The 12,537-nt window shown below is 50.0% G+C and overlaps 2 protein-coding genes across 3 annotated transcripts in view; one reads left to right on the forward strand and one right to left on the reverse strand.

The window, feature by feature from the left end:
• Nucleotides 1-4,783, reverse strand: part of LOC117096590 (AP-1 complex subunit beta-1-like) — a 29,848-nt gene extending 25,065 nt beyond the window's left edge. The window contains exons 1-2 of one of the 2 annotated variants that reach the window (XR_004442534.1): nucleotides 4,595-4,783; nucleotides 3,229-3,414 (exon numbers count right to left, since the gene is read on the reverse strand). Coding sequence is in view for 1 of the 2 variants with exons in the window: in XM_033234029.1 (XP_033089920.1) it covers nucleotides 3,229-3,241 (13 nt within the window). In the remaining variant the exon portion in view is untranslated. Of the gene's footprint in view, nucleotides 1-3,228; nucleotides 3,664-4,594 lie in introns of those variants that run through there. The other variant, XM_033234029.1, reaches the window with a different exon arrangement.
• Nucleotides 4,784-4,804: 21 nt separating this feature from the next.
• Nucleotides 4,805-12,247, forward strand: LOC117096570 (ret finger protein-like 2). The gene is given in 3 exon segments (XM_033234019.1): nucleotides 4,805-5,159; nucleotides 11,663-11,892; nucleotides 11,894-12,247. Coding segments are annotated over 2 exon segments (579 nt in total). The 5' UTR covers nucleotides 4,805-5,159; nucleotides 11,663-11,667.
• Nucleotides 12,248-12,537: the final 290 nt, after the last annotated feature.

Raw genomic sequence — 12,537 nt, forward strand, 5'->3', positions numbered from 1 at the left:
TTGCAAAAGGGTAACTTTTTCCACAGAAACATGCTTCTCATATCAAGATTCTCCTAGAAATTTTTCTTCTCTAGAACACAGTTTCCCAGCGGTGCTTGAGAAAAAAAACCTGAGGTGAGAGACCAAATGCTAAAATGAGTGACACCAAGACCAAGGGCTCCAAGAACCCAGAGACAGTCACCCAGTGAGCTCTGCGGGAGAAAGCAGGGCTCAGGGCTCCGGGCTCGACCTTTAGAGGAGAAAATACAGAGTGGCAGATGGATGTCACACACTGCCTGGGCCAGGCAAGGATGAGGATGGGGGAAGATGAATCCCAGGATTTTAATCTCGGGATAATTATCACATCATCATCCTGAGTCCAGTGATTTCTCTGCTCCTTCTAAGTGGGAAAGAGCAAGGAGTGGCTGTTGTGGCTTGAGTGAGCTCAGCATGGACATCTCTGAAACTTCTCAGGAGAGGGGGTTCCTTCCTGCTGAAGCTCTGTGACAGGAGCTGGGGGCTGGGGTCTTCATCCTCCTTTGTGACAAACCAGGCTTTTCCCATCATGGAAGCTAATGAGGGGCAGAGAGCAGGAATCAGGTTTCCAGTCCTCTGAGCCAGACTGGGAGGACATAGGTCAGCAGGGACAACCTCAAGGTCAGCCCAGACACAGAGAGGTTCCCAGGCCGGATCTCCCTGGGCCTGGGCAGGGATCACATTCTTTCACCTGCTTCCGGAAGTTGCCTGTCAACTGCCCTTGTGTAGACAGTGCTAGCCAAGGATTGTCCAGCTCAGAAGCACATTAAAACTGAAGGCTGTGTGGCACCACCTGGCCACGGCGTCTGCACTCACTATAGCTGTTGGGCAGGGGGGTGGGCACCAGCTCCCATGCAGGGCCGGCTCAGCAAAGTGAGGGAGGCTGATCCCAGAACCTCAGGTCATCTCTGTTCCTCCCTTTTACGGCCCAGAGGACATGCATTTAAGAGTTTCTCTGAAATGGTCTTGGAGTCCTCAGGCCCAAACTGTGTCCTGCCACTTATGGGGAGAGGAATTCTGGCCACGGCTGGTCAGTGTGAGGGCAGGAACTGTGCCCTTGCATTTCCTCTCATCATAGCACTCGGCCCTGGGCAGCCCGTCTTAGGCCCCATGAAGGTCTCATGAACACACCCTTTAGCTGGGCTCTAGTCAAGCTTGAGTGGGCAAAGGTTCCCTCCTCACCCTGTCCAGACTGTGAGACCTCACACTGGGAGAGGTATTTTCCCAGGGTCTGACCCAGGTCAGGGGAGGTGAGGGGTGTGCCTCTGCTTTGATCCGGTCTAGACAGGGTCTGCTCCTCCCCTCTGTGTGCAGGTGCACTCCCTTACCCCCACTGGATCCCTCTGGGCCCTCATGCTGTCTTCACTGTTGTGTCGCCAGGCCTCACACAGTGCCTGGCCCTTGTGCAGGGGCCCAGAAAGCGCCCATACATGAATGATTGGATCAGAACCGCCAACTTTTCTGCAAGGAAATACCTGGGGAGGGGAGTCATGTCTTCCTCATCTTTGTATCTCTAGAGCTGCACTATCCAGCATGGGAGTGTCCCTACCTGGAGGTGCTGTTTATAACTAATTAGTGCAGTTCATTAAAATAAAATGAGACATTCCATTCATCAGTCACACTGGCCACATTTCCGGTGCCCCAGAGAGTTATGTGCCGCTGGCCACCATATTCAACAGCAAAGAGAGAGCATTTCCAGTTGCACAGAACGCACTCTTGGGAAGCTGCTGGAATGGGGTCTCTTCACTGAACTCATCTAATTAAGAAGCCTGTGCATCAAAGTTGGAATTTCAGGTTAATGAGACTGGAGGTGAGAGCTGTTATCCAATAGAAACGGGGAAGTGGGAAGATAAAGGCGGTAGATTTGGGATTGTGTTTAGAAACATTTATTTTTAATGCTGGAGGCTTTATCTACTAGTAGCTTTATTTTACAACATTTTATATAAAAAATATATAAATATAAAAAGCAGCCTAAACAAAGGCAGGCCTTGATGGACTGTTCTGGGCACTACACTTGGTGCGGTGGTCGTGTGTCCTTCCGTAGAAGCCCAGGGATCCCGGTAAGTTTCTCCTGGCTTCCTGGCCCTGTCCTCAGACTTCCTTATGGAAAGTACCCCGCACCTCTGTTGGCTTCTCCCAGCTGTCCTGCTCTGCCCCCCACCTTCTGAGGATACTGCCCCACTCATTCTGTGCTAATCATGTGTCTTGTGCTCAGAACATACATGGAGTAACTAGTTTCTTTCTTAAAACCTGATGTGAGGTGTGATTCCCATCCCCACCCACAGCACACTGCTAGGGTGCTGCTGACATTCTGTGTGTTGAACTGGGAGTTAGCAACAGACATGTTTATAGAAGTCATAAGGCTGTACACTTCCTATCTGTGCACCGTACCGTAGGTAAAATCAGCACCGATTTAAAGACAAAATATAGCAAGAACAAAAATTTTTTTTTGCCACAAAGCCAACTTTAGGCACAGGTTGCTTTCCTCTGATTTCTACCCAATGTTTGAGGTAGAAAGAATGCCAGGTCTCCTACATACTCTTCCAGAGGGTAGATGTCCGGGGACTCATCCACGCTGCCTTTAACAGATCAAGAGACTCTTGACACCACCTCAGCAATGAACACTGCGGGGAAGGGGAATGAACCTCAGGCCAAAGGCTCCTGAGTGTGTCTACCAAAATCTGATGCCAATCTTCAGCAGAGTCTCGATTCAGAGATGTCTGGAAGAGCAAGCAACTGAAATCTCATGGTGGAATGTGCATGGGGTTGATGACGACAGGACCACTGGCTGTTTAGGTGCTGCTGGGGTGAGCGGTGAGGAGGGACAGTGCCACTGGGTTCGTGGAGTGTACATTTGGTGACAGATAGGAGGCAGCCTGGGTAGTCCTCAGGAAGGATCCTGGGGTGGGGGTCTCTAGGCTATGGCAATGGACAGATCCCTCTAAGAGGAGATGAACATGCCCCTGCACCCACAGGGTCTAGGTAGGAAAGAGGAGTTTGTAGAGACTGAGCTTTGGTGAGGAAGGACGTGAGCAGGGAGGCGCCCGCTCTGTGTTGGAGCAGCCATTACCATACCTTTTCAGCCAGGCCCGAGTCCGGGCTGCTCAGACAGCTGCTCAGACCTTTAGTCCATAAAATCTTGAGAGCCTGTAGGTTTCTGTCACTGAGTCACCCAAGCACCAGCCCAGTAGGCCTCTTCCCCAGTTAATTCACCTTCACAGCTCATAACTTTGTCAGTTGCAGTGAAGCTATTCTTTGTGAGGCTGTGTCCTGTGGGTGTGTCTGGCTTGTGAGTCCTGATCTCTGAGCCAGCTGGGAGTCAAGCAGGCCACTAGTCACTCAGGGTAGTCGCTGGAGCACTGGAAACCTCACCTTGAGGCAGCTCACGGTGTGAAGGTGCTGGGGGAGGAGTGACACAGATTTAGACAGCCTGGTTCTTCAAGGGACCTTTGTTTGGGGTCAGTTGCATCATATTTTGGGCAAGAGATTAAAATACTGAGGCAGAAACCTGGGCCAGACACCTCCTGCAGGACATCACCTTTCCCCAAAGCAATCTTAGGGCAAGAGGATTTGGGAAATGGAGTGAGACAAGCCCTGGTTCGGGGGATCAGGGAATGATCTAGAGGACTCTAGGCTTGGGGATCTCTATCTCCAGGAAATCAAATACATTCTGAGCTCAGGCCCATCCCTCCTCAGTTTTGTGGCTCTGGGAAAGTCACTTCACCCCTCCAAATTTCAGTGCCCTCAACTGTAAAATGTAAGTTACAGCCCAGCTCTACCCACCCCACAGGGCTCATGTGAGGGTCACGAGATGACAGCAGATCCTCTTGAAAGGCTATAAGGCATCCTGCCCATATAAAGGCTGGAAACTGACCTTCCACATTGCATGACTTGTAGCCATCCAAGCTTCCTCTCTAGAGGCAGCCATTGCTACATGTCTGCCTCATTCCTCCAGACATTTCATATTTGAACACTTCTGTAGCACTTAGGAGGTCATTCTTATTCAGGCTTAATCTGGATCTGCTTAGAGTAAGTTTCACAACATAATGCTAATAGGCAGGCCCCATTAACATCTCCATATCACATGGCAGGGAACTGAGCACAGAGAGGTTAAGTCACTTTCCCAGGGTCACACAGCTTCTAGCTGGTATCTGAGCCCAGGCCATCAGGCACCTTCCTTTTGCTCTGGGTCACTGAGCTCAACTGCCTTCTTGAATTACCTCCTCTCATTAGAGTAACATCCCCATGCAATCAGCCCATTGTGTATTTTAAGTGCCGACCACACTGCAGGACCCCTCCTCCTAAGCCCAACTTTGACTCTGTCTCTCCCTAGGCCGCTGGTGACCACAAGTGTGACCTGGGAAAGATGAACACGGGCCCATGGTCTCCTGCCAGCAGCCTATCAACAGAGGTCTCTACTTGGAATGTATTTTTCTTAAGCTCATGGCTCATGGACACAACAAGAGATCATGAAAGATTCAAATCCAGGATATGTCAAAAAATTGATCTGGGGTCAAGGAAACTTCCTGCCTATCCCCAAAAGCATCTCAATCAGCATCTGAGCAACAGCAGGGGGAACCTCAGATATCAACCGCTGCCAGCTTCTCCACTGAAGGTGCTGAGGACCTGAAATCATCAGGAGATTGGAGTCATTGTTGTGGTTTATAGAGTAGGGCCTGAGTCTTGGTAGGAAGCGCAGGAGCAGGGAGCAGCCCACTCAGAGCTGGGACAGTTACTACCCCTTCTCAGCCAGGCCTGAGTCCAGGCTGCTCGAGCAGCTGTTCTGGTCAATAGGCACTGAGAGCCTGGCAGCTTGTAGGCTTCACTCCCTGAGCTGCCCAAGCACCAACCCCACAGGCCACTTCTTCAGTTAAGGGATCTTAACTGCCCAGCACCCTGGTTTGGTCAGTTGAAGGCGAATCTGAATCTGAGTCCAACTGTCATGTGGGCAGTTGGCTAGGAACATTCCGCATTCCAGGTCAGTTGGGAGTCAAGGTGGCTACTGGTCATTCAGGGTGGTCGCCCGACCACAGGGAAGTCTCCCCACAAGGCAGCTACAGAGTAAAGTCGGGGGGAGACAGAGACAAATTTGGACTCCCAAGCCTTCAACAGGGCTTCATTTGGGTGAAAGTCTTGCATTTTGGGTAAGGGGTTGAAATGTAAAGCCGGGAGTTGAGTCAGGATTTTTTTTTCCTTCAGGTTCCAGGTGCTTCAGGAGGCACGGCTCCCGAAGGTGCAGACATGGCCAAGTCCAAGAACCACACCACGCACAACCAGTCACGAAAATGGCACAGAAATGCTATCAAGAAACTCCTCTCCCTATTTAGACCCCTAGATCCTCTGGTGTGGTCTATGCTGGGGAGATTTGTGACCTGACTCCTCTGTCCTGAGGGATTCAGGGCCAGGTCTCCCAGTTCCAGTGCAGGACACTCTACACACCCCACAGGATAGCAGAAGGCCCTCTACACAGCCACTCTGTTTCTGCCCTCCTCTGAGGAGCTCCAAGACAACAAGGTCACACTGCTGTGTCTCATCAGTGACTTCTCCTCAGGTCCCGTGATGGTGGCCTGGAAGGCAGACGGCACCGCCATCACCCAGGGCGTGGAGACCATCAAGCCCTCCAAATAGAACAGGAAGTACACAGCCAGCAGCTACCTGAGTCTGATACCTGATCAATGGAGGTCCCACAGAAGCTACAGCTGCCAGGTCACACATGAAGGGACCACTGTGGAGTTGACAGTGGCCCCTGCAGAATGCGCTCAGGCCCCCGACCCTCACCCCATCCACAGAGACCTGGGAGCTGCAGGATCCCAGGGCAGGGGTCTCCTCTCTCACCCCAAGGCATCCAGCCCTTCTCCCTGCGTCCAAGTAACCCTCAATAAATATTGTCAATTAGAAATCCTGTTCCATCTCATTATTTTTTATCTCATGTTCAATTTGCAACCTCCAGGAGAGGCTCTCATCTATCTGAGGCATCATCCAAAGAGGCCCTTCATTACCTGGTCATTCCTTCCCTCCATACTCCACTGTAGCCTGGAGCCCCGCATGGCATCTTGCTCAGGCCAGGCAGATCAAGATGCCCTCCCTGATTCTGATGACAATGACCCACTATTCCTCTTCTGGTAGCCCCAGGATCCTCCTGAGAGAACCCAGTAGGCCTGGACTTTCTGTTGTCTATTCACAATCTGTCCTGGCCGCAACTTTCTCCTGCTTCATATCTAAAGTTGCCCATTACCCCCGAGTGTACTGGTTCCTTAAAGTGGGAAGCGGGATTTAGAGATCACACTTGGGCTGCTACTCACACAGCCCTTTTGGGTCAGACACTCAAAATGGACACGAGACCTTGCGAGAGTGACAGAGTCTTGCTTCCAACTTCTCCCTGGAGGTTGAGGCTGGACTTTCTTACTAACACCTGGCGAGACCCATCCCAAACTAAGACAACACCAGGAAGGATGGAAGGGAGAACCCTGGAGCTATGGTTGTGGTCAGATTGGACCTTTCCATGGCTGCTGAGACTCTGGGCCAAGCTGTCCCTTCTCTGGGGCATTGGGGACACCTGAGGATGCCTCCCTGCTCTTATTTTGTGGTCACACCAAGAGATCAGGGTTGCAACAACCCTATAGTATAGAGAATCCCTGTCCCTTTCCATGCCACTTCCCTCCTTAGGGAAGCAAACGCCCTCCCAGGAGCCCATTCCCATTCCTGGGCCACAGTCAAAGGGAAAACCTGATCCTGACATGCTTGGACCTCTGCATTTCCAGATGTCCTGTCATTGCATGCGTGGGGTTGACTGTCTCATCTCAGCCTGAGAAGGGCAGGCAGGGGTGTGGACACTCTGCTGAGCAAATGCCCGCCGGAGTCAGTGGTTCAGCTTTCCTGCATCACAGCTGCTGCTGGGGGCTGGGGAGGGGGGCATGGGGGTCCTAGGGAGTAGTTTTTATATGAGCCTATGTCACAGTGTTTGATGTTCAGCAGACAGACCAAGCTGACTGTCCTAGGCGAGTCGCTTTTTCCCCTTCCTTCCCTGCTCTTGTCAAGTGTTTTTTTTGTTTTTTTTTTTTCTGCTGGTTTTGATCTTTTTCTGTGACTTCTCACAGCCTGTGGCCTGGGTTTCCTTCTGGACCTTGGTTCTGAGAGGCTGACCTCTCCTCTCCCTATTTAAACCTCTGTATGCCTCAGCTGGTCACTGTGACCCCTTCACCTCTGACCCCAGAGGCAGGGCATTGAAATGGTGACCTCTTGAGACTCCTCTGTCTGTCTGCCAGGTGCATGTGGGTCTCCCAGACTTGCTCTGTTCTGTGTTCCTCTGTCTGGGCTCTTGACAGACCAGCTTTGCCTGTGGGGTGAATTGGGGCCTCATGTCATAGAAAAGAAAGTGATATTAAATCCAGTAACAGGTTAAAAAAAAATCCACTACCAGGTAAAAAAAATTGGTTCTTAACATCATTAGTCATCTCAAAACTGTAAATAAAAATCACCATCAGATACCACATACTATAATTAGAATATAACCAAAAACGAAACTACCATTTCATCTAGAAATTCCAATAGTGAGTATATGCTTCATGAAAATGAAATCAGTATATTGAAGAAACTACCATTTTATCTAGAAATTTCAATAGTGAGTACACACTTCATGAAAATGAAATCAGTATACTGAAGCGATAGCTGCCTTCCCAGGTTTAGGGAAGCACTACTCCCAATAGCCAAGGTATGAAACCAACCTAACCTGTCCATCAACTGACAGAGCAATGAAGGAACCTCAGCACACAGACACAGTGAAATATGCCTCACCCTTAAAAATTCATGGCCTGATGTCATTTACAGCAACCCGGGATGATCCTGGAAGTCATAAACTGAGTCAGCTAGGCAGAGAAAGACAAACACTGTATCATCTAAACCATGTGGAAGCTAAAACAAAGTATCTAATTGAAGGTGAAGGTACAATAGTGGTTAGCAGAGGCAGCAGGGAGGAGAGGGAAGGGGTAGTCATTGGTAATGGGTGCAGAGCTGCGGTTCCAGGGAAGGGATCGATTCTGCTGAGGCTTCTCCACAGCAGGGTGACTGGTGGTACCAATATGGCAGCTTCTTTTTCAGTAGAGCTAGAAAGAAGGACAATGAAGGTTCACAACACATAGAAATAAAAACTAGATATGGGAACAGATGTGAGGAACACCCTGATTTCATCATTCTTCAGTGTGTACAAATAGGAAAAAATCCCACTGCGCCCCCTAATTTTGGACATGTATTACAAAACAAATTTTTTTTTTTGTTTTTTTGAGACAGAGTCTCGCTCTGTTGCCCAGGCTGGAGTGCAGGGGCGCCATCTCCACTCACTGCAAGCTCCGCCTCCTGGGTTTACGCCATTCTCCTGCCTCAGCCTCCTGAGTAGCTGGGACTACAGGCACCCACCACCTCGCCCGGCTAGTTTTTGTATTTTTAGTAGAGACGGGGTTTCATCAAGTTAGTCAGGATGGTCTCGATCTCCTGACCTCGTGATTCGCCGGTCTCGGCCTCCCAAAGTGCTGGGATTACAGGCGTGAGCCACCGCACCCGGCCTGCACAAACAAATTTTAAAACTATAAATAAGCAATATTTTAGAAAGAAAAAAGAAAAGAAGGCCGGGCGCAGTGGCTCACGCCTGTAATCCCAGCACTTTGGGAGGCTGAGATGGGCGGATCACGAGGTCAGGAGATCGAGACCATCCTGGCTAACACGGTGAAACCCCGTCTCTACTAAAAAAAATACAAAAATTAGCCAGGCGTGGAAGCGGGCGCCTGTAGTCCCAGCTACATGGGAGGCTGAGGCAAGAGAATGGCTTGAACCCGGGAGGCAGAGCTTGCAGTGAGTGGAGATTGCACCACTGCACTCCAGCCTGGGCGACAGAGCGAGACTCTGTCTCAAAAAAAAAAGAAAGAAGGGCCGGGCGCGGTGGCTCAAGCCTGTAATCCCAGCACTTTGGGAGGCCGAGACGGGCGGATCACGAGGTCAGGAGATCGAGACTATCCTGGCTAAGTGAAACCCCGTCTCTACTAAAAAATACAAAAACTAGCCGGGCGAGGTGGCGGGCGCCTGTAGTCCCAGCTACTCGGGAGGCTGAGGCAGGAGAATGGCGTAAAACCCGGGAGGCGGAGCTTGCAGTGAGCCGAGATCTGGCCACTGCACTCCAGCCTGGGCGATAGAGCGAGACTCCGCCTCAAAAAAAAAAAAAAAAAAAAAAAAAAAAAAAAAAAAAAAAAAGAAAGAAAAAGAAAAAAGAGCAACACACCACAACACCACAACAGAACAAATCATGTAAATGGAAGGGAACACAAATGAAAGTGGCAAGTAATGGAAGAGCTCTTCCTGCTGAGCCCTCCTTGAGGTATGGTAGCAGGGAAGTGGCCAAGGGGCACGAAGCTGGATGATATGTCAAGCTGGCTGCCCCAGACGTGGCTCCCTGTGACCCCAGATTCCTCTCCTGGGAATGCTAATCTGAGGTCTCCCGAAAAGAAGGCCTCCTTCCCACTGCTGTTGGGATATGGCCCGAGCCTTCAGCACAGCACCAGGTGTGGACAGGGATCAAGAGCACAAATTGGTTCCCCTGACTTGAGTCTCCAGAAGCCTCAGGCGCCTTCCCAGGGCCTCAAACTTGTGGGGTTCATATGAAGCTCCCTGCCTCGGTCTTCCCAGCCCACATCAACCCTCACCTGCTGACATCTCCTCCTAAGGGAGCCTCCCCACCACCCATCTCGTGGAACTCAGCTCTGGAGATTACAGCAGCCCACAGTGGCCCCAGGGCTGTCTCTGTGGGACTGTTAAATGCCACTTACCCCTGAGCTGAGACAGCAGGAGAGCAGAAGCTTGGACAGGGCCTTCCCAGCAACGGATGATCTGGTCCCCACAGCTCATCCAGAGGGGGACGCCCTTGCCAGTGTGGGCACTGGGGCTGCTCTGTCCAGCTCCCCTGCCCACATCGCTCGCACACGGAGCCTGGAGTCCCCAGCAGAGCACACAAGCGGATGCAGGGTACTCTTCCCAGCCTGTGCAGCAGGCACCAGGGCTCTGGGCAGTACTGTCTAGTCTGACTCTGTCACTCAGCCCAGGTGAGGCGGGGGCAGAAGGAAAACCCCCAGATTCTTCGGATCCTGCCTGCTTGGCCTTTGGAGCAAGGTAGGGTTGGGACCTGGGGGCCTCAGCCCCCAATCGCTGACCACAGACCAACACCTCCCTACCCTAAGAGCATCTTCTCTCTTCTTTTAGCACCAGAGTCACTCCTTCCCGAATGGCATTGGTGGGGGCCCCTCCTTGGTGCAGAGCTCGCTCAGGTCCATCTCCCGCAGCCTCTCTCAGGGTTGCCAGATGTGGGCCCCATCCTGGCCCTTGAGAGGGCCCACTGGGCAGTTGGGTGCAGACTGGAGTCCAAGGAATGAAATTTAGAGGAAATGCTCAGTGGTCCTGGCTACAGAAAATACTAAAAGTCTCCATAACTCTGGAGAAAAGGGACATTTACATGAAGAGGTTACGGTCAGCCTGAGCAAAGAATTACGCCTATAAATGGTGGTGGGCCCCTATGATGTCCCCGACAATGGTAGCTTCTGCCCTGACACTCATGATCTCTACTCCTCCACCTACCAATACCTGACTGTCTCTCTGCAGAAATAGGGAGGACACATTCACCCTGTCCAAGTCATGTTTGGAACCATCTTCCTCCTTCCTTGTCCATGTCCATAACCTAATTCACCATTAAACAGCAATCAATCCCCGCAAGTCTTACTGTAATCTGTAAAACCTATATTAGTGATCGTATCAGCCTTTTGACTTGAAGGATAATATGTTTTGTAGAAATTTTTTCAGAATGCTCTGGACAATTAATTTTCTCTAGGCCAGATCACACTGCCTCCTCCATGAGAACCGGCGGCTTCACCTGTCAACCACATACCCAGTGCCTTAAATTATTGACCTTTGTATTTGCTGCCCTTATTCTCTGCAATCAGTCGGTTATGACAAACAACTTTCAAATACCTTTCTCCTGGCTCCAAAACTTACCATTGCTTTGCTTAAGGTCTCACCTCCCATGTAGGATGGAAAACATGCTTTCATCTAAGGCCCCCCTCCTCCTGGCCTTGGAGCCTCCTCATGTCCAGGACCGGCACCTCTGTCATCACATCGTCAGCCGCAGAGATATTCTATCTGCTGTCAGAACTGGGCACAGTTAATTTACTTACAAACATGGAAAATAACAAAAGCCTGGAATCACGCTCTATATACTGAATTGGAGTAATAACATGTGGAAGCAGAAACATATTTAATATTGACCACTTGCATTGTCTTCATTATTATTTATTTGTTCCTGCATCAAGGTGGTAGAAAGGGGGTCATGGTGTCTGCCTTCAGAGACCCTCCACTCTAAATGAAGAAAAGTTCAAGGAAGCAAACACGTGACATAAAGTAAAATAAGAATTGCTACTGCGAATAAGAGTCACATATTGCCACAAGCATACCTAGGAGAATTTGAAATAGGGAAGATTTCTCATGAAAAGTTTTGATTTTGGAGGAAGAAACAGAATTAAACTAAAGTCAAGAGATATTTGGGTCTTGGAAATAGAGGAGAGGCATGGGGTTGGCTTCTGTCCATTTGCTGAGCAACTGTTTTTCCTTTTCACAGTGGATATGACCTTGGATGCCAACACAGCCAACAACTTCCTCCTCATTTCTGATGACCTCAGGAGCATCCGAAGTGGGCGCATCAGACAGAATCGGCAAGACCTTGCCCAGAGATTTGACTTGTCCATTTGTGTCCTGGGCTCCCCTTGCTTTACCTGTGGCCGCCACTACTGGGAGGTGGATGTGGGAACAAGTACAGAATGGGACCTGGGAGTCTGCAGCGAATCTGTAGAATCACCGCAAAAGGAGGATCCAGCTGACCACAGAGCGTGGATTCTGGACTGTGAGTTTGAGGACTGGAGGCCGCCTCTCTGCCAGCACGGTGCCGCCGACTTTCCTCTTCGTAGACTGCAAGTTACAGCGAGTGGGGATTTTTCTGGATATGGGCATGCAGAATGTTTCCTTTTTTGATGCGAAAGGTGGTTCCCAAGTCTATACATTCAGGAGAGTCTCTGCTGAGGAGCCACTGTGCCCGTTTTTGGCTCCTTCAATTCCACCTAATGGTGATCAGGGTGTCTTGAGTAGCTGTCCTGTGATGAACCCAGGCACTACTGATGCTCCGGTCCATCCTGGGGAGGCCAGATAGGCCCCCACTGCAAAGAAAACAGGGTCAGAAAATTACTAGGGTGGGTAGACTTAGGAACTTTCTACTTGGTAAAAGCATTATACAAAGTCATAGGAGAAAAATATGGGACATTTCTATAATCTGTATTTAATCTAATTTGTTTAGATTATTGAATTCTAAGTATTATTGCCACCATCCAACCCATTGAGTCTTATGTTCACATCTTGTTTCCTATAGAAATGTCCTGTATTCTGGGATCAATTTCCAAATGTTTTACTTTTTTATTTCTGTAAGTTCAAATTAATGTTTAA

This window comes from Trachypithecus francoisi, unplaced genomic scaffold (genome assembly GCF_009764315.1).
Source record: "Trachypithecus francoisi isolate TF-2019V2 unplaced genomic scaffold, Tfra_2.0 Lachesis_group14, whole genome shotgun sequence".
NCBI lineage: Eukaryota > Metazoa > Chordata > Mammalia > Primates > Cercopithecidae > Trachypithecus > Trachypithecus francoisi.